Source organism: Erythrolamprus reginae, chromosome 1, assembly GCF_031021105.1.
Source record: "Erythrolamprus reginae isolate rEryReg1 chromosome 1, rEryReg1.hap1, whole genome shotgun sequence".
Taxonomy (NCBI): domain Eukaryota; kingdom Metazoa; phylum Chordata; class Lepidosauria; order Squamata; family Dipsadidae; genus Erythrolamprus; species Erythrolamprus reginae.
The window spans coordinates 323629646-323654897 of record NC_091950.1 but is presented as its reverse complement, the minus strand read 5'-3'; the positions used below and the strand labels follow the sequence as shown (position 1 = coordinate 323654897).

At 39.7% G+C, this 25252-nt stretch overlaps 1 protein-coding gene across 1 annotated transcript; it reads right to left on the bottom strand.

Moving 5' to 3' along the window:
* Positions 1-5117: 5117 nt before the first annotated feature.
* On the bottom strand, positions 5118-24747 carry OPRM1 (opioid receptor mu 1). Its single transcript, XM_070740110.1, has 3 exons — positions 24539-24747; positions 8185-8537; positions 5118-5644 (listed from the first exon to the last, which is right to left on the bottom strand). The coding sequence occupies exons 1-3, from the start codon at positions 24745-24747 to the stop codon at positions 5118-5120; spliced, it is 1089 nt and encodes a 362-aa protein (XP_070596211.1).
* Positions 24748-25252: the final 505 nt, after the last annotated feature.

The window sequence follows — 25252 nt, the reverse complement described above, 5'->3', positions numbered from 1 at the left end:
TCCTATATTTCTTTCTGCTTTGAGCCCTGGGTGAAAAGCTATTGTGCTTGCCTCAATATAACCCTTGTATGCTGAGCACATTGAGTAATTCCAATAATGTCTTTAAAAATCATCACCTCACCTAAGCTTTGAGGATGCTCACCCTATTACAGTTCTTGGGAGGAAAAGTCAGATCTCCAGTGCTTTTGAGAAGGCTAGGTGGATAGTAGGCTTGTTGAAATTCAAGAGGAAGGATATTTCACAGGGCAGAGGTTGCCACAGAAAAGGCATGTTCCCTAGCTTCCAACAATGGCAATATTTACAAGAACAAGCCCACCAGAAGTGAATTGGGCCCTGCCCTTGCCATGCTTTCATTCAGTCTATTCCTGAAGATATGGATGAATATGTCATTTCTTAAGGATAGCTGGCCAGAGATTCAGACCGATTCTATAGAACCGCTAGCAGGAATTACTCCCTGCTCGCTGAACCGGCAGCGATAGCCAGCTCGACACATCCCTGAAAAAGCATCTTGTTTTTTTCTTTCCGTGCATGTACAGAAGCTGGGAATTCGCACGAATCCCAGCAACCGATAAGGTCCCACAGAGTTGGCCTTCTCCGGATCCCATCGACTAAACAATGTCGTTTGGCAGGCCCCAGGAGAAGAGCCTTCTCTGTGGTGGCCCCGGCCCTCTGGAACAAACTCCCCCCGGAGATTAGAACTGCCCTCACCCTCCCTGTCTTTGTAACCTACTCAAGACTCACTTATACCTCCAGGCATGGGGGAGTTGAGATATTCCTTCCTCCTAGGCCATTACAATTTATGCATGGTATGTTTGCGTGTATGTTTGGTTTTATAATAAGGGTTTTTTAGTTGTTTTAGTATTGGATTGTTACATGCTGTTTTTATCATTGTTGTTAGCCGCCCCGAGTCTATGGAGAGGGGCGGCATACAAATCCAATAAATTATTATTATTATTTATTAATTTAACACTGCACATGCGCAGCACTTGAGGAAGTGAACTGGCACTGAGCTAAGCCAGAACCCAGCCCTGTAACTGGCATGTATCCAATCCAAATTCAATCCAAATTCCGATAATGTTTATTACTGGAGGCTTTTCTACAGGTTACAATAGAGCATTATATTGAGTGGTGTGGTGGCCTAGATGTGGAATTCCCGCCTCACAACCTCACAGGAGGCTGTGAGTTCAATCCTAGATAGTGGCAGATATGTCTCTCTTTGGGAGAGTAATAGTCTGCTGTCTCCAAATAGGCATCAGGAAGGCCATCTGGTCTGTAAACGCTCAGCTCCAATAAGTCGCCTTGACCACCGCACCGAAGCAAAGGGTTGCAGGGTCATTCAATACAGAAGATCTAGTGCAGTGTTTCCCAACCTTGGGGCAACTTGAAGATATTTGGACTTCAACTCCCAGAATTCCCCAGCCAGCGAATGCTGGCTGGGGAATTCTGGGAGTTGAAGTCCAGATATCTTCAAGTTGCCAAGGTTGGGAAACACTGATCTAGTACATGCTCTTTCAAAGCCCTCCGAACTGGGGAGAATCTGCAAACTTGATTTTGCCATGAATGAACAATCAACTACTTCAGAGCTGCACATAGTTTTTCCCACTCATTGCTTTCCATTTTTTTAACAGGGTTTCTCAAGTAAAAACACAAAATATTGTGATGCTTGTTTTCTGTAGGGATCTTGTATAATAAAGAGATCAGCTTTAATTGATTCTCCCCACTCTCTGTTAAGAAGATGCAGAGAAAGGATCAGCACCATTTACCAATCAAACCCACAAAGCGCCTTCTTAACAGTCTTGGTTAGAAATTTAATGGCAGAAACGCTCACAAGGGACAGTTTTTGTGAGTTGTTAAATAACTTAAGCCTGAGTCTTTCAGTAGATTTAAAGAGTGTTAGGTGATAGAAATAAACAATGCCAGGAAAACAAAAGGGTGAAAAACCATCTTTGGATTTTAGCAAGTCACCCTAATGCCTTTTTGTTTATCTGTAAGAATAACATTAGGAGTAAGATATATTTCCTGCCTTAAATCCTGGCTTGAGAGCAGAATATAAAAGTAATCAGTAAAATAATGTGTTAATTTATAGAAATATATTGTGTATATACTTTTATGTCTAGTTATCTCTTCTTATGGGAGAATCCTATATTGTATATGATTAATATCAGAAAATATTATTAAAATATTAATGATAGACATAGTAATAATAGCTATACTATTAATAATAATTGCCATACCGCATTCAAAAGACATTATGATTTGAAATGTGGGTCCAAATATATGTGAGTGCGTTGAACACTACACAATAGCAATCAAAGATAATCTAATGTATTGATATTTGCCTTAATTTGACACACTATCTTATTTCTTCAGCTGCATGAAAATATATTGTGGGACGACACAATGACTAATTTAAAGACAAATATACAATAATTGTTATAGGAGCTGCAACATGGTTTAAAAGTTGCTGCCATCTTCTTAGCAAATTATATACAATTGAAATTTCCATTATGTTGGTTGGTCCAAAGAACAAGAAGGTAAATCCAAGGAATTTACTGATCTTAAAGAATAATTTATATTATAAAATTAATTATCAAATCTGACAATTATTAAGAGCAGATTTGAGAAATAAAATGATGAATTTAGCAGATCCTTATTAATCTAGAGTAGTGATGGTGAACCTATGGCATGTGTGCCACAGGTAGCATGTAGAGCCATATCTGCCAGCACGTGAGTCATTGCCCTAACTCAGCTACAGCAGTGTTTCCCAACCTTGGCCACTTGAAGATATCTGGACTTAACTCCCAAAATTCCCCAGCCAGCATTTGCTGGCTGGGGAATTCTGGGAGTTGAAGTCCAAATATCTTCAAGGGGCCAAGGTTGGGAAACACTGAACTACAGTGGGCATGCCAGCCACTTTTTGGCTTGCATGGAGGCTCTGGGAGGGTGTTTTTCACCTCCAGAGGGCCTCCAGTGGTGAGGAAAGCCATTTTTGCCCTCCCCAGGTTCCAAGAAAACCTCTGGAGGCTGGGGAGGCTGAAAATGGACCTAGCGGGCCCACCCAAAATCAGAAAATGGGGGCGTGTGCATGAGTAGGAGTGGGGCAGCACTGGGGGAATCAACCTCTACCCCTGCCCTTCCCCCCTCCCCGCCCCCTCCCTGAGTGTGTATATGGATCTGTGTTTGTGTGAATGAGTTTGTGTACATCATTGTATCGTATGGGTATATAGATAGTAGGGTTGCATGTATCCAGTAATGGGCAGCCAAAATGTTTACTGCTACACTGTGGGTGTGGCTTATTTTGTAGGTCATGTGACTGGGTAGGAGTGGCTTGCCGGCAATGTGATCAAGTGGGAGTGGCTTGAATGATCATCATTGTTCAAGTGAACTGTAAAGTCTTCGACTTACAACCTTACCATGTTGCTTGCTGGGGTGACAATTTGCTTCGAGTTTCCCCTGCTCTCCTTCCTGGGTGCCCCCCCCGACTCAGGCTGGGTAGCAAGGCGAAAGGGTTCTGCCAGTAGCATAAATGCTGCCAGCGCTGCTTCCATCCATGCCTTCTGCTTGCACCTCAGGTGGGAAGTGGCCATGTGAGGCTGGAGGGGAGCCAGGCAGGAGAGAGGGAAGCTCATCTGAGGACAGGAAGGAGGAAAGAGGAAAAAAGCAAGGAGCACAGATGCAGCAGCAGCAGGGAAAAAAAGGAGAGCCGAGCAGACACCAGTAATCCAGGAAGTGACAGCTGCCGATCACCTGGAGCTGCACATATCCTGCCTGCTGCCCACCCCTGGATGTATCCCCGAAGATCCAAAGGTGCTTTTGAACAAACAAGCCCTGGATGATTGAGAATCTCCATAGACATGTATCCCTGAAAATGATCTGAAGCATTCCTTTAAAGCGACCCACTTTTATTCACAGAATGAGCCACTTGATTTGTGAGACAAGTGAGTGAAATTCAGGGACTTGGCAACCAACATTTATTTATGATAGTTGCAGCATCCTGGGTCACGTGACATCCATTGGTGACTTTCCATGATGGCTTCTGAAGCCAGATTCGCTTAACAAACATGGTATTCACTTAACAATTGCAATGATTTGCTTAACAATCATAGCAAAAAAAGTGTATGAAATTGGACTTGACTCGTTTAACAACTACCTTGCTTAGCTGTTCTGCCTGGCGTGTCAACCACAACACTTAGCAATGGAAAGTCTGATCCCAATTGCAGTCATAAGTCAGCAATTGACTATATATATTTACAGGTAGTCTTTAGTAAAGGTAGTCCTCAACGTATGGTCACAACTGAGCCCAAAATGCCTATGGCTAAATTGAATAGTTCTCAAATAAAATTTTGACCCATTTTATGTCTTTTCTTGTCATACTTGTTAAGTGAATTACTGCAGTTGTTAAGGTAAGCCACAAGGTTAAGTGAATCTGGCTTCCACATCGACTTTGTTTGTCAAAAGGTTGCAAAAGGGGATGCCGTGACTTTGAGACATAGCAATGATTATAAGTATGAACCAGTTGCCAAACATCTGAATTTTGACCACGGGATCATGGGGATGGTGCAAAAATTGTAACTGGGAAAAATGGTCATAAGTCCCTTTTTTCCCCTTGGACTTTGAACAGGCACTAAATGAACTTTTGTAAGTGGAGGACTACCTGTAATTTTGCAGGGCTATTAAATATTGGAGAACTGGTTATGAGGAAGCTGCTATTTCACATAAGGTCACATAGCCCAGTGCTCTGATTTGGTATAAGAAGTTTCTGAATATACAAAATTCTAGAATGCTGAAATAACAAGCATTCAGTAAGCCAAGACAATCAAAGAAGCATCTCTTCTGTTTTCAGCATATTGAAATTAAAACACAATGATACCCATGCAAGAAGCAACTTGAGGAGTTCTCTAGCTCCCCATCATCATAGTCGGACTGGCAAAAAAAACCCTTCCTAGTGCATCTGGATAAGTCTTTTCATCTTTGTGTATCACTTCAGCCAGGGAAAATAAATCGGAAGAATTGTATAAAACTTCCAGAAGCTACAATTCGGTCAAGACCGTGACTTCAGAATTCATGTCATCTCCAGGAGGAATTCTTGTTTCCAAGGTCGACATCTCCACTTCTAGTCATACCTGTTGGTTAGTCCTGTCCATTGTATGGGCACTGGAGGCACGCTCCCGGGTGTTCTGACGGATGCGGGTGGAGTTTTGCTGGTCGATGGTTGAAGTTGTTGGGATACAGAATTCTCTGAAACATCTTTTGAAGTTTTCATCTAGGAAGGCATAAAGGATGGGATTGAGACAGCTATTGGTGTATCCTAATGCAATGCAGAAGTGCCAGGAGATGGTTTGAAAAGTAGTTTCTGGAATATGGACCAAGGCTTTGATGATGACGTAAATATGGATTGGAGTCCAGCAGACAATGAAAACAGCCACCACCACGAGGACCATCCTGGTGATCCTCCGAAGATTTCGGTCCTTTTCCTTGGAACCAGAGAGCATTCGTACACTCTTCAGACGTAAAATCATCAATCCATAGCAGACCGTTATGATTAAGATGGGCATGATGAAGGCAAAGATGAAAACACAGATTTTCAGTAGGTTCTCCCAATACCAGGTTGGATGCGAAAACTTAAGCGTGCAATCAATAGATCCTATGGAAATTTAAAAAAAGAACAACACACAAATAAATTTAAGCAAATCATGGCAATTTCTTTCACTGTTATTGTCTCTCCATCCCCTCACAAGCACAAGCGATAAGAAACAATTGCTTTTATGTAACGTAAAAGATAAACTGTTAAAATAGAATATCTTCTTTAACTTTGACTCTTGGAGACTTCCTGGATATCAATATAGAAATGCTTTCTCTTTTGCAATATTCTTCTGCAATGTTTTGTGTGATTTTATTTCCCAGTGTAATGTATAATTGTATTATTTTCTGACAAGTCTACCATTCAAAAACTACCAGGCCAAATGATGGTTAGTTTTTTTTAAAAGTCAGTGTTGTTTAAATGCTGCCATGTAACTGGAGTAAAATGTGGTTTCTTTTTTCAAATTTTGCATTATATTTCTTAGTCTAAAATGGCCTAATGAGCTTAAAAATTTCCATATGAAAAGTTCTTTACGTATGGCTACATTTATATAAACATAAAAATAAATGCATAATGTGTGGAAACCCCACACATTATCTAAAATACTTGTTATATTAATTGTGCAACTCTGAATGCATGAATGTAAGATAGCATCATTTTATCCATGAATGGATAAATTGAGAGAAGCACAAAAAGCCTGGTTTATCTATTAGTATTTTTAAAATATCTGACATTTAGACGATTGTCTTATGTACAGTTAGTCCAAAGTAGAGCCTCATTAAACACAATGGAATTTACATCCAATGCTTGAGTAGTCCTTTGCACCGTTACATTTTGATACGTAGTTAAGCACTTGGGAGTATTTTCATTAATCTCAATAGTCTAATTGAGGAGACAGAGATGGATTTGCACCCCTTAGTTTAAGCGAAAATGCCAAATCTGAGACTTTTTCTAGTAATCAATGCTTATTTTAGGTAGTGTTAGCATTTCTGCATATTTGTGAAACTCTTGGTTCTCTTCCTTTCCTTCTTTCTGGGTCTTTCGAATTATAATTTTGGTCTCAGATTGAAGGGTCATTCTGAAATAAATTTTGAACCAAAGTTAAGAGAGAGTTTGAAGGAATGCTTAGGAATATCTTTCTGAGAGATGGGGGAGAAAACTCAAAAATTGAAAAAGAGACCCATCAGCCCAGGAAAGGTGGGAAGCATGCAAAAACAACTTAATGTAACTCTGCCTTAATTAGGCGTAAATTGATCTGCCTTTCAAGATTAATGCCAAGATTTGTAAGGCAGATAGTTTTGGAAATCAGAACCACTTGAATTTCTGGAAGTATTTTTACTGCTAGTAAAGCAATGTACAGTATACAATCAGAAAGAAAGAGAGAGAGAGAGGGAGGGAGGGAGAGAGAAAGAGAGAGGGAGGGCGAGAGAAAGACACAGAGAGAGAAACATTTTCAAAAGGCACATTCATTCTTTATTTAAAATCTGATAAGCTGTATCACCGTAGACCAAGTACAGTACCTGATTAAAATTTAGCAATAGCAATACCACTTAAACTTATACACCACCTCACAGTGCTTTACAGCCCTCTCTAAGTGGTTTACAAAGGCAGCAAATTGCTCCCAACAGTCTGGGCTCTCCTTTTATCAACCTCAGAAGGATGGAAGGCAGAGTCAACTCTGAGCCGGAGAAGATCAAATCCCATGCTGTCAGCAGAATTATCCTGCATTCTAACCACTGATCCACCACGGCTCTTCCAATTCATTTTGGAACTACCTTAGGAATTTGTTTCTTCGTAAACCTACCCCAAACTCAGTTACAGAGGTTCAGATAAAGAAACATTTAGTGTCCATTTGTGTTCTGCTGAATTCTCTGGTAGAATCCTCCCAAAAAGGCACAGATACAATTTCAGACACACACGCGTTTGAAAATTCAAAACAATGTTCTTTATACTGAAAATGCAAATAAACAGAGCACTCTTTTTTTATAGCAAAGAGCACTCGTCTCCAAACAAACTGGTAATTTGTACAAGTCCCTTATCAGTTCTGTGATACTTAGCTTGCAGCTGTGAGGTAATTCACAGTCCTTCTTCTTTCACAAAGTGAAACACACTTTGCTCTGGTTTAGTTTCAAAATGGGGAAAAATCAGCACACAAAGGTCAAAGTCAGCAAGGCAGGCACGAAACACAACAATCAGATAATCCTCCACATGACCAAACCCACAGGCTGCTCTTTATAGCAGCCTCATTAATTACCACAGCCCCACCCAACCACAGGTGGCCTCATTTTCTTTGATAATAATCTCTCAGTTGTTGTTGCTGCCTATGCATCGCTCTCCCGCATGCGTGGCTGTATCATTAACTCTTGTTCCGAATCCAAGGAGGAGAGAGATAATTGATCTCCTTCTGAGCTGTCTGCCACACTCTCCTCCTCCCTGTCACTCATGTCTTCTTGGTCAGAGGAGCCTTCATCATCAGATTCCACCGGGAGCAAAACAGGCCTGCAGCATGTGGATGTCTCCCCCACATCCACAATCCTTGGGGCAGGAGCTGGGCCAGAGCTAACCACAACAATTTGTAGGCAGGAAAAGAAATTCTAACTCACCATTGCTCTCTTTGGTGGTTGCCATCACCATCACTGGAATGCCGATTGCTGAAGAAATGATCCAGTTACAGACATTGACAATCTTGGCATTTCGAGGGGTGCGGAAATCCAAAGCCTTGACCGGGTGGCAAACTGCTATGTAGCGGTCCACGCTCATGGTGCAGAGGGTGAAAATACTTGTGAACATGTTATAATAATCTATGGATATTACAATCTTACAAATAGTGGTACCGAATGGCCATGTTCCCAGAAGATAATTCACGCTTTGAAATGGCAGCGTACTTGTTGCTAAGGCATCGGCCAAGGCAAGGTTGAAAATGTAAATGTTGGTGGCAGTCTTCATTTTGGTATATCTAAAAAATATATATCAACAAAGTTGAGGCATGAGACTGTGAACAGAGATCACATGAAATTGCTACAATAGAAAAGCTATAAGCAATTTTTTTTAACCTTAATATGTATAATTACTGTTGGATAAAAAAACAATTATTTGTATGAACACAATTTAACTTGCAGTAAATTGTAAATTACAATTTCTGTTGAGTTTGATTTTTGAGCTTTTGTATAGTTAATTAGGCATGCTGGTTTCAAAACTGTAGTTAGTTTTCTTCTACCACATCAAGTTTTTCTCTACACCTTACACATATAATATAGTTAATTAGGCAACATGAGCATCGAATTGCATTTTTTACATAGCCATCTTGCTAACTTCCCAGAAAATCTTGGTGCAGTCAGTGATGAGCAGGGTGAGCGATTCCACCAAGATTTGAAGGTCATGGAGGCAGGGTATCAAGTTAGATGGGATGTACATATCATGGGTGACTATTGTTGAAGCATCATGCGAGAATGTCCACAAATTAAACACTCCAGAAAAAGCTATAAGCAAATTTTTTTACCTTAATATGTATAATTACTGTTGGATAAAAAAACAATTATTTGTATGAACACAATTTAACTTGCAGTAACTATTATAGCCTTTGTATGAATAAAGTTATTCTTTGTAAACAGTATATTTGGTAAGTTTTTACTTTCCTTTCCTTTATATGCACAATTTGTATGACTTTTGAGGGTATCCTGCAGCTTAAAAACTTGATGTGATAGACAAAAACTGTGGTTATTTTTTGATCCAGAGGCCAAAGGTTAGTGGAAAACAACTCACAGATATAAGACAACTAAATTGCTGTTCCCCAGTGAATTAACCCAGCTGCAAAAGACAAAGCTTCCCTTGAATTACGCGTCTTTGTATGAAGTATCGACAACATGGTTTTTAATTAACACACAAAGTTGACAAGAAGGATCTTTCCACCATGAAAATATGTCAGCTCCTTCTCTATCTCAGGGGAAAAAAATAGAAATGCTTTCATTTTTTCCCTTTGTCTAGCAAGGTATCTAAAATGCACAGTATTTTAACATTAAATCATCTCTTAAGGCAAAAAAGGTTTTTGTATCTTTATATTAAAACCCAGATCTTCAATAGGATGTGTGGCAAACAAAACTAGTATCAAAAGATTATAAAAATTGGTTTAGCTCAGCACAGCATTTGCACAAAGAATTAAGCACATTTATATACAAAACCCCCTGTAAAATAATTCACAATTACTGCCTAAACGAATAAGAAACTGAATTGCCTATTTCTTACAGTTGAAGTGGCTTTATAGCAACACAAGTCTAGGCATCTTCATATAAAAGGACCTTAATATAGGCATATAGAGTCAGGGCTTTGCCGCACCAGACAGAATAATATTAATGTTATATTAAGGTGCTTATAATATTAAGGACCTTAATGTAGGGATGTAGAAGCAGGGCTTTACCACACCAGACAGTATCTGGAGCAGACTGTGCAGAAAGGCCTCAGAGACGGTCTAACTAGTAGTGGCAGGGTGTAATATGCAAGCAGGTAGACCATAAGTTGAACGGTACCACCAAATAGCTGGCATTGTGTACAGGAACATGTACCCAGTGACTAGACATTCTCAGGTCCAGATGGAAGATTCTGCAGACGTTCATGGAGAATAACAAGGCAATGTAGGGCTTCCAGATACAAGTGTACAGGCAGATATATTGTGGTAGAAGCAAGGTGTTACTACACAAGAAAAATATCATGGTAGTAGATAAGGACCAGAAGACAGTGCTGGTGATGGATGTAGTGATGCCAAGCTCAGGAAGAAGTGGGAGAAGCTGGAGAAGTACAAGACCTGAAAGAAGAACCAGAAAGCTTATGGAAAGTAAGGGCCAAAGTGGTCCCAGTGTACTCAAGATTGTGACTCTTAAGGTGAGAGAGTAGCTCCAATAGATCCAACAAGCAACATCAGGCCTCTCTATGCAAAAGATTGCAGTGCTAGGAACAGCTAAGATGAACCAAGTGTTGGTTATGACCTATAAAGCCCTACATGGCATTGGACCAAATTACTTATGGGACAGCCTCCTGCCGCATGAGTCCCAGCACCCAGTTAGGACCCACAGAGTTGGCCTTCTCCAGGTTCCATCAACTAGACAATGTTGCCTGGCAGGACCTAGGGGAAGCGCCTTCTCTGTGGGGCTCTGGACCTCTGGAATCAGCTCCTCTCAGAGATCTGCACTCGCCCCACACTCCTTGCCTTCCGCAAGAGTTTGAAGACTCATCTGTGCCCTGGCTGATGAATGAAATGTATGTTCATTTGTTTGTATGGGAATTATTGATTTTTTTAAAGTAACTTGGGTTTTAGATTAGCTATTTTTAAATTTAATTGGATTTAGGATATTTTTTATTGTTTTTATATGTTGTAAGCCACCTCAAGTTCTCAGAGAGGGGCGGCATATAAATCAAATAAGTAATAAGTAAGTAAGTAAGCAAGCAAGTAAGTAAATAAATAAAGATACTACAGAGAACTTTCAAGCTCCCAGGTCTCTGGCAGAGGACATGAGATTAATGAAGGCATATACCAGTCATAGGGATGAGAATGGTTTGGTTTTATGATTGACACATATTTTAAAATACACAAATGGAGATAACACCATATTCTACTAGCAACAAACTTTTAAAATCAATGCATATATTCCCGAGTTAGATTTACATAGGTAAGATCTTATTCCAAAATCTGAATATTTATGAAGCCCTCCTTAATAGCATTTTTGTCAGTTTCCTGAGGTTTTCTAATCTAAGAATAAATTTATGGTTGGAACATTTCATCCTTCCTAGCTGTAAGATCCACAGATATGGTTTCACTGCATTATAATAAAGGAATTAAGGTCAGCAGTATAGAATGCATCTTGACAACTTAGTCGTTGGTCCTCTTCCCTGAATCCTTCGTTTCTATGCTTTGTCTCGAATCATTAATATTCTTATTCAAATTAAATTGTGCAGGTGTTGACTCATCTTGACCCAATGCAAATTAATTTGACTGAATCCTTCAGTTCTTCAGTCCTTAAGAGAGAGAGAAAACTAATTTCAATTTGGAGCAATAAGAAATTAACTGCTTTAAAGTCTAAGGTTATTTTTTTTCCCACTAGCGTAGGAAAAGTACACCTTGTTTTAATTTATTTTGTTTGCTTTTCAAGAGAAAAGCAAGTACACCTTGTTTTAATTTATTTTGTTTGCTTTTCAAGAGAATAACAACATTCAGATGTAGATCACCCCACTTTAGAGAAAAAAGTAGGTTGGCTTGCACAGGAGACTTTTATCATCATCATCATCATCATCATCATCATCATTTTATACCCATTCCACTCCTCCTCCTCCTCTTCTTCTTCCTCCTCCTTTCTTGTTTTATGATAGAGTTAGATAATAGTTGCAGGCAATTTTTCCTCTACTGTAGAAATGCACAGTGTTTTTAGAAATATCAAATAGTTAAGCACAGCAAAAAAGTGGGAGAAATTCCCACTTTTCAGGCATTCAGAAATTCTCTACTGGACTGTGTTAGAATCATAGAATGGATCATTGGAAGGGACCTTGGAGATTTCTTAAACACCTCTAGTGAAGGGAATACTTCATTTTCCAATACCATCATATCCACTATTGAATAGCTTTTACCATTAGAAGAATATTCCTGTTCTCCAACCAAAATCTATTTTCTTGAAATTCAAACTTTTTGTTTCTCATTCTGTAGATGAATTATTATGGTAAAGTAGATTGGATTGGACAAGGCTTTCTACTTTCCTAGGAATCCTGCCTGAAATTAGTGGGTTGAAGAGCAATACATTATGTCTGCAATTGGGGAAATCTTTATTTAACAAGCTTTCCATTATTCCATTACTTGCCATATCCATTTCCAGGTTACTTGGGTCTCTGCAAAGCTATGAGGCCCTGTATTTATCCTTAACTGCATCAATTGACTCAAGATTATACATTTCCCCTTAGCCCTTTCTCAAGTCATAAAACTGAATTCATTACATGTCTAAGACAAAGAAGCAAGCAAATCTATTTTGCAAAAATTAATTCCATTTCATATAAAAGGAATAGCATCTATCACAATTCACTAGCCAAAGTAGCTGATTATACCTATGATGGTATAACCTATGATAGTATAACTGAGTTAGGAATATATAATGTAACTGACTCATCTCTATTTATTCTAATAATACTTTTGATTTTTGAGTTAGTGTGTTGCACTAGAAAGAAATCCATTTTAAGATATAAAAGTTGTCTTGGTGACTTGGGGCCAATCAGCTCTTTTTCAGTTGAACCTACCTATTAGATGGGGGTCTTTTGAGGGGAGAGTGAAATGTAGGATGAAGCTGCTGGAGGAAAATGTAGAATATAAATCTAACAAATTTATGGATGAATACCATTTTAATGCTCTTCCCCATTTTCTCTATATTGCATTTTATATAATTGGTTCGGACGTATTCCATTTGTCCTGTTTTATATTAGTAAACTGTCTGCTTCTTTCCTCCTAGAAAGAATTGTGGTAGTCTGTTAAAATAGATACGACTTCCTCTTTGTAAAGCAATGGATATATTTTTTTATTGCTACCAGGTTGGAATAGGAAAAGATAAGGTAGCCAAGTGCTGCATTTGAAAATGGGTTTCCTTTGAGCAGAGTTTTTATGTAAAGAAACACATTTTTCCCCATTAATTGCTCACAATTTTGTTTCATGGGTCTTGTTGTGTACTCATGACAGGAGCTAAATGACAGGCAATACTTCCTCAATGTATTTCTTCATTGCAATTCTAGCAGCGCAGTCGTGCACTGAGGGAAATCTGGCAAGATCCTGGAGAAGATAAATCAAGCAATGGATCTGCAAAACACCTGTGGTAGAAACCGTGACTTCATCAAAAACATTATCATGTTAGACCAGTGATGGTGAACCTTTACTTCCTCAGGTGCCGAAACTGCATGCGTGCGTTCTATCGCACATGCGCGAGTGCCCACACAGATAATTCAATGTTTGGGGAGGGCAAAAACAGCTTCCCATGCCCTCAAAGGCCCTCTGCAGGCCAAAAAACTGCCTGTTTCCCAACTTCTGGTGGGCCCAGTAGGCTTGTGTTTTGCCCTCCCCTAGCTTACCCTGGCTTCCCTGGTAAAAATGCCCTCCCCCATCTACCCGGAGGCTCCCTGGAAGCCAAATATGCCCTCCCAGAGCCTCTGTGTGAGCCAAAAATCAGCTGGCCAACACACAAATGTACGTTGGAGCTGAACTAGGGCAACAACTCGGGTGCCAGCAGATACGACTCTGCATGCCACCTGTGGCACCCGTGCCATAGGTTCGCCATCACTGTATTAGACCAACCTTATTAAGGTCTTTGACAAAATGACTAAATTAGTGAATCCCAGCCTACTTTGGAATAAGAGTTTTTTAAAAATGTACTGGTGGTATCATTACCAAAAAGATTCATAACTGCTGACCAACAAAACGTAACGTGTATTCCTCAGTTGGACTACATCTACATGGAGGGTGGCCAATGCCACTTTTGGTCATCGTGGTACAAAAAAAGATGTTGAGGCTATAGAATGAGTGTATAGAGAGAATAACAATAATGACTGGAGGACAAAACACATGATGAAAGGTTGCAAGAGCTTGGTATATCTAAATGGACTAGGAATTACTTGACATCAGTCTTCCAATATTTAAAGGGATGCCAGAGAGGAGGGTTTGCTCTATTGTCTGAAGCATCTGAGAGAAGGGCAAGAGTATCATTTGGGAACTTATCAAAGAGAGTTAAAACCGAGATGAAATGCTACTGGTTCGGCCCAGTTCGAGCCTACCAGTAGCAGTGGCGGCCAGTGGTTGGAGAACTGGTAGTGGCAGCAGCATGAGGCTTCACCACCCACTGCCATTTTATTTTTTAACCCTCTGCACATGTGCAGAGGGTGAAAAATCATGCTTCCGAACCAGTATGGAAGATAAATAGATTTCATTACCAGATCCAACCTAGATTTAAGGAGAAATTTCCTGACAGTTAGAACAACTAATTAATTAATAATTAGTCAGTGGACAACTTGCCTCCAGAAGCTTTTATGGTAGGTAAAGCATAAGAACTTTGTTAGGCTTATCCAATAAGTTGTACAATGAATTTTATGTGTGACTTTCACTGAAGATGACTAAAAAGAAAAATAAACTGAGGCAGAAAGCTTTGATGCTGGTCTCCCAGTCCCAGGAAATGACAAGATGTCAAACCATATTTGAAATCTGCGCTTGGAAATGTTTATTTTTATAGTGCTTTATGTTTTAGGAATGACCTGCTATGGAGAACCTTCCTGTACAATTTTAAACAGTATATCTGCTGTATAAAGGCTCATTCAGTTTAACTAGTCAGTATTTCAGATCCTCTTTTTTAAAATCTCACAATGTAAACCTTTGCATACACCTTGCCATAAATAGCCTTTCAAAGGCCTATTTATTTTGGAATACTTTGTGTGTTGAGGCAATTAGTAGATGGTTCTTAATTTAAGTGGATTAAGTTTTTGTTCCTGAAATGGACAGTAGAGTCATGAGAGAGAGAGAGAGAGAGAGAGAGAGAGAGAGAGAGAGAGAGAGAGAGAGAGAGAGAGGCAGAGGCAGAGGCAGAGACAGAGACACACAGAGAGAGGCAGAGACAGAGAGACAGAGACAGAGAGAAAGACAGACAGACAGAGACAGAGACAGAAAGACAGATACATGTCAGTAATTATTTGAGTTTCAAGATTGTGTTAAACCGGATTTTGTTGAACTCTGTTTTCTGAAATAAATTGCAATCCTACAATAAATTGTGGAATCCTACAGCACTTTAAATCGTAAACATCATTTAGAAACTATAGTTGCTCTGCCAACAGCGTAGCAGTTTAACATGATACATGAATCCAGCCATCAAAATTGTAACTACAAGATATGGTTATAGCAGCTGCCTTGAAAGGCTTTAAAAAGGTCTGATGTAAATTGATGGAAGATGAGTCCATGATTTCCTGTTCCTATCTGGAAATTTTTATACTCAAAATTACCCTCTTATCATTTGGGAATAAAATCAGTCATGTGGGTCATAAACATCATGCTTTACTTGTGAGATTTCAAGAGACATTAACATGTCCTTGCAAACAGAAGATTGGATGAAATGGCCTATGTAACTCATCAATATATCTTCCTGTTTTGTAAAATGTTAGACGGTAATGGAAAGCCAAGAACTAAACTTCACTTAGATCCAGATTATCTTTTCGTGACTCATAGAACTTCTATGAATAAAGAACTGAGTTGCAATGGAGCCTTTAACAAAGAAAGATTATTTTCCCCAATCCTTCCTTTCTCTATAGTACTGCACCAGTATGGTTCCAAAAGCTTCTTCATTCAACAAGAACAATGTGTGAGGAAGCACAAATCTGTGAAATTCCCTTTCTCTCGTTTGAATGGGTGTGTCCCATGAGTAAAATTTCATTCATTGGAACTCTGGATGCAATCCATATAATTTGCACTCTCTGTCCTTAGCTGAACCCGTCTTCCAAGTTACATGCTTCAGTTTGAACCAAGGCTTGTACATGCAAACCAAGAGGTGTGTGTGTGTGTGACATTTTAGCCATGGTGTTTGTGTATTTGAAACCTATATTCTCTGCAATTTATAATGGGAAATCAAGTTCAGAATTCTCAGCAGGCTGTAGTAGCCTTTAAAACCTAACATTTAAACATCATTGGAATTATTTGAAATCTGAGTTTTGCTAACAAAACTGCCTTTAAATATAACCATGAATTACATTTTTTTAAAATAAAGCCAATCCAAATTGTGAGCTACTGCTTCCACAGAAATAATATCCAACTCCTGCCCTTTTAAATCTATGTATTACTAAAGAAATATATATTTAAAATATATATGATCAACTAGCCTCGTGGTGCAACCAGAACAATCTGGAACGGAACACTCTCAAAACCGTAGCAATGGTGGTAGACTTTAGGAGAAACCCTCCCATTCTACCACCTCTTACAATAAATTATCAACAGTAGAGACCTTCAAATTTCTAGGTTCTATCATATCTCAAGACCTAAAATGGTCACCTAACATCAAAAATGTCATCAAAAAAGCACAACAAAGAATGTTCTTTCTGAGCCAACTCAGGAAGCTCAAACTGCCCAAGGAGCTGCTGATACAGTTCTATAGAGGAATCATTGAGTCTGTCATCTGCACCTCTATAACTGTCTGCTTTAGTTCTACAACCAAACAAGACTGACAGTCTTCAGAGGATAATCAGAACTGCAGAAAAAGAATTGCTGCCAATCTGCCTTTCACTGAGTCTGCACGAGTCAAAAAGAGGGCTGTGAAAATATTTACTGACCTCTTGCATCTTGGACATAAACTGTTTCAACTCCTATCCTCAAAACGTCACTATAGAGCACTGCACACCAAGACAACTAGACACAAGAACAGTTTTTTCTCAAATGCCCTCACTATGCTAAACAAATAATTCTCAATATTGTCAAACTATTAAGTCTGCACTACTATTCCTACCAGTTTTTTTCTCACCATTCCTATCCCCCATCTCCTCCCACGTATGATTGTATGACTGTAACTTGTTGCTTGTATCCTTAAGATTTTTATCAATATTGATTATTTCCTGATTGCTTATTTGATCCCTATGACAATCATTAAGTGTTGTACCTCATGGTTCTTGACAAATACGTATTTCCTCTTATGTACACTGAAAGCATATGCACCAAAGACACTTGGCCAATAAAGAATTCTATTCTATTCTTGTAGGCAGTGTTGGAGACTAATTCTCAAAGTACAGTATATGAGTCTGTTCCCAAAATGATGAGGTCAAAATAATAAAAAGTGTATGTCATGATTCAAGCTCCATCCTTTCATATTTGCATTACAATACCCACCAATATACCATGGACACAGTCTTTATTGTGACATTGCAACAACAACACACCACTTCCCCACCTCCTACGTGTCTCAAAAGCATCCCCCCCCACATGACAAAGTTTTCCTAAAATTAATTGGTATCTTCTAGAGCAGTGTTTCCCAACCTTGGCCACTTGAAGATATCTGGACTTCAACTCCCAGAATTCCCCAGCCAGCATTCGCTGGCTGGGAAATTCTGGGAGTTGAAGTCCAAATATCTTCAAGTGGCCAAGGTTGGGAAACACTGCTCTAGAGATACCTTAAGATGGAGCCTTTGAGACACACAGGAAGAAGGCAAGTGGTGAAATATGTGTTTCAATATCATAACGGAAACTGCCATAAGACTGTATTCCTGACTGAGGAAATGATGTGGGCTTTTATGTCTTATGTATTTCTTATGTCCTTTGGCCAGATGGTAACTTTGAGTTCTGGAAGAAATAACATTAGCTACAGCCATATGGATGTCTCTTGAGGAAATAGAAGTAAAATGAGGGATTGAAGGCATGTGAAATGGTGTTTCTGTGTTAGGTAACAGAGTAGGTTTTCAACTTTATAGTGGCACAGCAAAATACATAAATGCACAGCATCCTCCCTGTGTATAGGATTTAAAAGTCACCAGAGAATCTGATCAGGCTTCTAGCAGAGATACTTTTAACTAAATCAGACATAGGCAATATATAGCCCATGGGTTGGGTGCTTTTAAAAAAATACCACTATTAACTCACTATGGTAAAAATAAATGATGAAAAAAAGGGGGGGTCGTCATGTAAACCTTTGCCTAAATTTAACAGATATTGTCTAATAAATCTAGAGATCTCATTATTCCCTTCAAAGATGAAATGAAGGAAGCCCTACCCCTTTCCACTTCAGTGACTTAACCTGCCATCTCATTTAAGATACTTCATTAGATCTTGGTTTTTGAAATGTTTTGATCTAGATTACCAAGACATAAGAAATGGAAAGGAATAGGAATCCCTTTATTTCAATAGGAATTCCCTTTATTGCCTTTGAAGGGAATAAGGAGATGTCTAGATTTGTCACAAGATAGCTGTTAAATTTAGGCAAAGGTTTACAGTACATGACCCCCCCCCCTCTTTTAGTTTAGTTCTCCTAGATTAGATGAAAGGTGTATGCAGTCTGGTCTGGCATCGTGTTCAGTAGTGGGTTGCCCCCAGTTTGGCTCTGTTCAGTAGCTCTAGTGGTGGGAGGCTCTGCCCACCCACCTGGGATGCTTCTGTTCATGCGCAGAAGTGTTGTGCATGTGAAACAGTAGTAAAAGTTTTCAGAACTCACTACTTTATCCTGTTTTTGTTAATGCAATCTAGTTGCCTTTGGGAAGTTCTTAAATAGGGTATCAATACAACTGATCTTCTTATCTATATTTTTATCTACAGTGATACCTCTACCTAAGAACGCCTCTACTTACGAAATTTTCTAGATAAGAACCAGGTGTTCAAGATTTTATTGCCTCTTCTCGAGAACCATTTTCCACTTACAATCCCGAGCCTCCGAAACTGTAAGTGGAAAAGGCAGGGAGAAGCCTCTGTGGGGCCTCTCTAGGAATCTTCTGGGAGTAAACAGGGCTGGAAAAGGTGGGAAGAAGCCTCCGTGGGGCCTCTCTAGGAATCTCCTGGGAGGAAACAGGGCCTCCACCCCCCCTTGTGGTTTCCCCAATCGCACACATTATTTGCTTTTACATTGATTCCTATGGGAAAAATTGCTTCTTCTTACAAATTTTTCTACTTAAAAACCTGGTCATGAACAAATTAATTTTGTAAGTAGAGGTACCACTCTATCTATCTATCTATCTATCTATCTATCTATCTATCTATCTATCTATCTATCTATCTATCTATCTATCTATCTATCTATTTCAATTGGTATGATGCCTAACTCCCTAAGAACTCTGGGTGGCTTACAACCAAAAATAATAAGACATCAGTCATTAATATTAGAACATCAAAAAGAAAAACAATTTAAAAACAGTTTAAAACCCACAATATAACCATACGTATCGCTTATGGGCAGATCTCGATGGTGTATCCTCTAATCAATGGCCCCAGGCCTGCCAGAAAAGCCAGGTCTTTACAGCTTTCCAGAAGGCCAGTAGGGTGGGGGGAGTACAGATCTCAGGAGGTAGCTCTTTTCAAAGAGTTGGAGCCACCACAGAGAAGGGCTCTCCTCCACAGCCCCACCAGGTTTCACTGATAGGACCCGTAGAAGACCAAACCTGTGGGACCTTATTGGTCGCTGGGAGCTATGTGGCAGTAGGTAATCTCAAAAATAGTCTGACCCTAAGCCATGTAGTGCCTTAACACCTTGGGGAGGGAGGGCTTTAACCCCCCAGCATCTTGGGGAGAGTTGATGTAATGTGGGTGTATCTAGGTGCACCCACAACAATTCACACAGCTAAGTTCTGGATCAACTGGACCACTCTTCATGGGTAGCCCCATGTAGAATGCATTGCAATAATCTAACCGTGAGGTGATAAGGGCATGAGTGACCATAAGAAGAGCCTCCTGATCCAAATAGGGTTGCAATTGGTGCACCAGGCGAACCTGTGCAAAGGTCTCCCTAGCTACAGCTCAGAAGATGTTGGTCCAATCTCAACTGAGAGTCTAGGAGGACACCCAGATTGCGAACCCATTATGAGAAGGATAATTTTTCCCCTCCCAGAACTAAGGACCGACAGTTAGCATAGTCCTTCTGGGGCAGTGCTCATAGCCACTTGGTCTTGTCAGGGTTAAGCTTGAGCCTGCTATTTATTTATTCCCGTATATTGATGTCTAGGGGGAACATTGTGACTAATGGCATTGTTATGCTTATCCCCAAACAATTAGTCCAGAATTAATACTGTGAATTAATGATCGATACAGACTGTATTAGCATATTCCATGGTTTAATTATAGTTGACATTATGAAATACTATTATACAAAAGTGTTCACCTATCCTGACTTACCAAGTTTCTATGCACCCTTGCCCAAGATTTTTACCAGCATTGCACCAAAACAGCCTAAACATTAATCTAAATGAATTTTGGTAACTTCAGCACATATTTCCACAAAACCAATATGCACACTATACAGTTGCTAAGCTGTTAGGATAATCCTTGCTGAATTTGCAGCAAGTATTTGAAACACCAAGTAAATAATTCGTTTCGTTAGTGTCCAGAATAGAATTTTTAGCTGTGTGACAATATAACCATTACATTATTTGACATGGCACTCCATATTTCTCAGATATAAATCTATAAATATGGTTCTATCATACAATTGTGGGCATTATCCTTACTGAACTGAGTGCTACGGCGATGAGAAAATGATTTAGCAGGTTGTTTTAAATTAAAATATATAGGACATTAACAAACATTTATACAGAATTTTAGATACCTGCATATGTATGCACATATATTCAGGGTCACAAAATGTTACTGACATTCATAAAACAGTAATTGCCACCATTTATTACATCTTATATCTATATTGTTAGAGTAAAAGTAAGCCAGGCTCAAGCATCATGCAAACCTTAAAGCTGAGATATCGTAGGTGAAGCATTATGTCTTAGAATATATCTGTGGGGAAGATAAAACTTACTGTAAAAGTCTATAGAACCGATTGGTAACATGATGAAAAACAGCCATAGGTAGCTTTATGAACAGGAAGGAAGGGAGATTAGAGCAAAAGGAAGGCGAAAGGATTATTGGATCTTTTCCCTTTAGGCTGCTTTTCCACTCCAAAATTGCTTTCTCCTCTAGAAGACAGAGATGTAAGTCCCAAATATTTGTTTCCACTGATGGAAAATTAACTTGGCCAGGCAAATGGTAGCAATGGCAAAGAAATGGAAACATTAAACAGTCCTTTCCCATGTCTCATGCTCTGTGCAGTGGTGGTTTCTCATCGATTTTTTTCTTAATGGAAGAAAGTTGTATCCTTTTCAGTGTCACATGTCATTTAAATATCAAAACATTAAAAAACCCCACATCTTAGCACTCCACATCAATATTCAACTTTCATTTTAGAAATATTTTTTCCCCAGGTGATTTTTATACCCATTCCATTCCAGGCCTACTTGCTTTATAATTAACTAATTGTGCGCAATATTATTCTTTCCTGAATATTTCTAAAATTGCCTAATCTTTTTGCACATCAACCTATATCGGAAATCACTTCTGATGGATGGTTTAAAGGTCTGCAAAGCACCCATTCACAACAGTCAATGAGCATTATAGGCTTTAATTGCATCCCCAGTGAGAGCTATCAAATCTTTAGCCAGCAGTCTAATTGCTCCCTGTTGTGATTTCCTGATTTAATCAGAAATGAAAATGGTCCCCTATAAAGTGTATATAGATTATGAAACTGGAAATACTGACTACTGGAAGTTAACTGTTTACTGTATTTATTTTTATTTATTTTAGAGAATTGGTGTCCCCTTCTTGCAAACCACGCAACATGCCATGCTCATGATAGTCTCGCATTTCGCATCAGTGTCAGAAAAGGAAATGGACATAAGATTAAATCTGATCTCTCCATTTCTTGCCTTTATATCTGAAAAAAGATGCTGTGTTAGGAAACTCAGAGTTATTTATTTATCTATTTATTCATCCCCCTTCCTCCCTGCCTCCAAAGAATTCTATTCTATCTTCAACAATCCTCTATCAGTGGCCAAGAGTAAAAAAAACAAGATCTAGATGGGAACTTCGTTCTTTTTTTAAGTGGCGAACTGACCCTGAATATCTCAGGTACCCTAATAACTTTTTAAAAAAGCATTTGTCTTATGCAAGGATGGGAAAAAATAGGCCTGCAATAACTTCTTTTATTGCAATGTCAACTAATTACTTTAAGATGTCAATGAGAATCTGGTATAATCATCCAAAGGCTCATTAGAAAGATAGTAATCTAACTGCAAAAGAAAAGTTTGTCAATAGTTCTACAGCCATTGTGGACCTATTGAGGAAGTCATCAAAGGCAAGGAAGAACAACGTGGGCTCCATTCAGTTATTGAACCTGAACTCCCACTAGCCTGCTTAATGGTGAGGCATGATAGGAATTGCAATTGAAAAATGTCTCCCAATTGTTTCCTGTTCCTTGTTCCTAGGAGAGCAAAAGCAGGGGGGAGACATTTAGTCAGAGGAAAAGGAAGCCTGCTCAGAAGCTTCAAAAGGTTCAGTGTCAAGTGAAAAGAAAAATAGAAAACTGATGACATAGAAAAGAATGGCCTAGACATGCTCCTTGTGCCTGGTGGCATCTTCATTCAGATGATGCTATCTACATGCATTAAGCGTCGCTTTTTGCCAGCCAACAAGGTCCTGCTGGCAGCGAAGATAAGGAATTAAGCAGCTGGCACCAGATTGGGAAGTGCCCGCTTCTTGTATTCTAAAGGATGGCAAGAACTCTCATCCCTCAATATTTAATCTGTTGTTATGGGTTGCAATTTATTATGAATCAATGCCCACCTTGCTATTAAAACATGGATGAGAAAGATAGAAAGAATTTTTTTTCCTTGGGAAAAAAGAAGTGGAGATAAATGTTGGATAGTCAACATCCCTTTCTCCCCTCCCTTTCTTTTCTTAAGGCAAAGAACTCTTCCCCGCTTTCCATTTTGGTTCCCAGAAGCAACAGTTTCCACCTGTTGTTATCCATCATTTCAATAGATGGTGCTGTGTTCCCATAGATATGGACTGTAACTCATTTCTCTGAAACATTTGTGGCATGTTAGAAGTAAATTTTTCTCTACTTGGCCTTCAATTAAACAAATCCAATTGAACACCAAACACCTATTAAAAACATACAAAATACCATGGTTCCTTTCATTAAGAACAGCCAGCCAATATCCTTAAATATGTGGCAGTTTCCACTATCAGAAACTTCCAAAGGATATAACTATCTTTGTGGAAGAAGAGCAGTTTGTCATTTCTTTGGCTGAGGAATACTCTGGCTGGGAAAATGAACATAAGCTCTTATGGTAGAATTTCTTAAATGATACAAAGAAAGGGATTTGAGGCATGAAGTTCAGTTGAGGATGGAAATAGGAAAGTAAACATCTGATTTGATTGTTGGAACTGTACTGCAATTCATATCTGTGGCTTCCCATGCCACTCTAATGTATTTTACTTCCTTGTATACCTCTTCTACTCTATTTCAATATATCTGGTTACAAAAATAGTCTGAGATACTCATTTTAACTTTGTTTTTACATTATTCCCAGCCAGAAAAATAACTTTATTAACATGAAATAACTTTTGCTTGCCTGGAATGCTTATGTTGCACAAATGATCATTTGAATCAGCATGATTTTTTTTGCCCCAAAGCACACATTTTTTTTGTAGTTACATTAAGAAAAGAACAGTTATATTAAGCAAAGAGTTTTCAATTTCTTGCTTCCTAATAAACACCCATATCCTTTCTGCAACATAATTAGACATTATTCTTCAGAACCATCCTCAAAGAACTCCTGGTGCTTTCAAAGAGTTTTTGGATCTTAAAAATGCACTTAGCTGACAATCAAATTTGTATTTTTCTATTTGCCAGGATGGAGATGCTGTAACAATCCTCTGGGAGTGAAATCAGGAGTAATCATTTACTCAAAACATGTAACAATATTATGGAGACACATAGATATGCCTCTTAGTAGGATTTGATCCCAAATGTGTTTAGCTTGCTTTTATGGGGAGAACTGTGGGAAGAACGACTGGATAATTTCTTTCTGGAGAGAAAGAGAGAGAGAGAGAGAGAGAGAGAGAGAGAGAGAGAGAGAGAGAGAAAGAAACACACACAGAGAGAAACAGAAACAGAAAGAAACAGAGACAGAGAATTCCACAAAAACAAGCCTTTGGAGTTTTAGCAAGAGAAGAACCACAGGTCTTTTTCTCTATCACTGAGCTTGTACAGATCCCATAGAGCCAACTACAGATCCGTTTCCTTGACTTTGGTGGTCCATCATCATCATCATCATCATCATCATCATCATCATCATCATCTTCCCAAGCCTCCCTCCGTGCGTACTTTGCTTCAGCAGCCCTTTAGCTGCCCCCCTCCTCGGCCAGCTCCTCCTCCCTGCCGCTCTTCTTACCTGATGATGACATACATGACCAAGAAGTTCCCGAAGAGCCCCACTACACATACGACGGAATAGAGGGCCATGATCACTATGGCTGTGATCATGGAAGGGCTGACCTCCGAACATAAACTGTCTCCTGGTCCCCCAAGAGTCCCATTGGGTCCGCCGCAAAACAGCTGGGTGCTGTTGGGCTCGCTCTGGTTCCAGCTCTCCTCTTCCATAATCGTGGCCGACCTTCACTCCCCTCAACCGCCTGGCGTCTGGCTAGCAAGCGCCTGGAGTCAGAACGCAGGAAGGAGGCGCGGGAAGAACGGGCGCCGAGAGCTGTCTCTGGTGCTGACCACCCAGTTAGGTGCGAAGCCGCGTTCCTGGGCGAAGAAGCCACCCAAGGCAGGGGTCCCATCCAACGATCTCTTTAGCCAGTTTCCGAAGGAGGACGGGATCCCTGCAGTTGCCTGACGCGGCTGAGAGAAAAGCGAAGGACCCGTCGCACCTTGAAACTGAAGCCTTGGGGAAACGTTGCCTCCTTCTGCGGCTTCCACCGCATTCCCCCCATCGAGCGCCGAGGGAGAAAGAGGTCGAAGGGTGGCGGTGGTGGGAGGAGAACGGAGAAAGAGAGAGAGAGAGAGAGAAAGAAAGAAGTGTGTAAAGAAAGTCTTTGCAGGAATAAACCCACTGGAGCCTGTTCTCCCTTCAGATGTGCCCGCGCGCGCACACGTGTGCTCA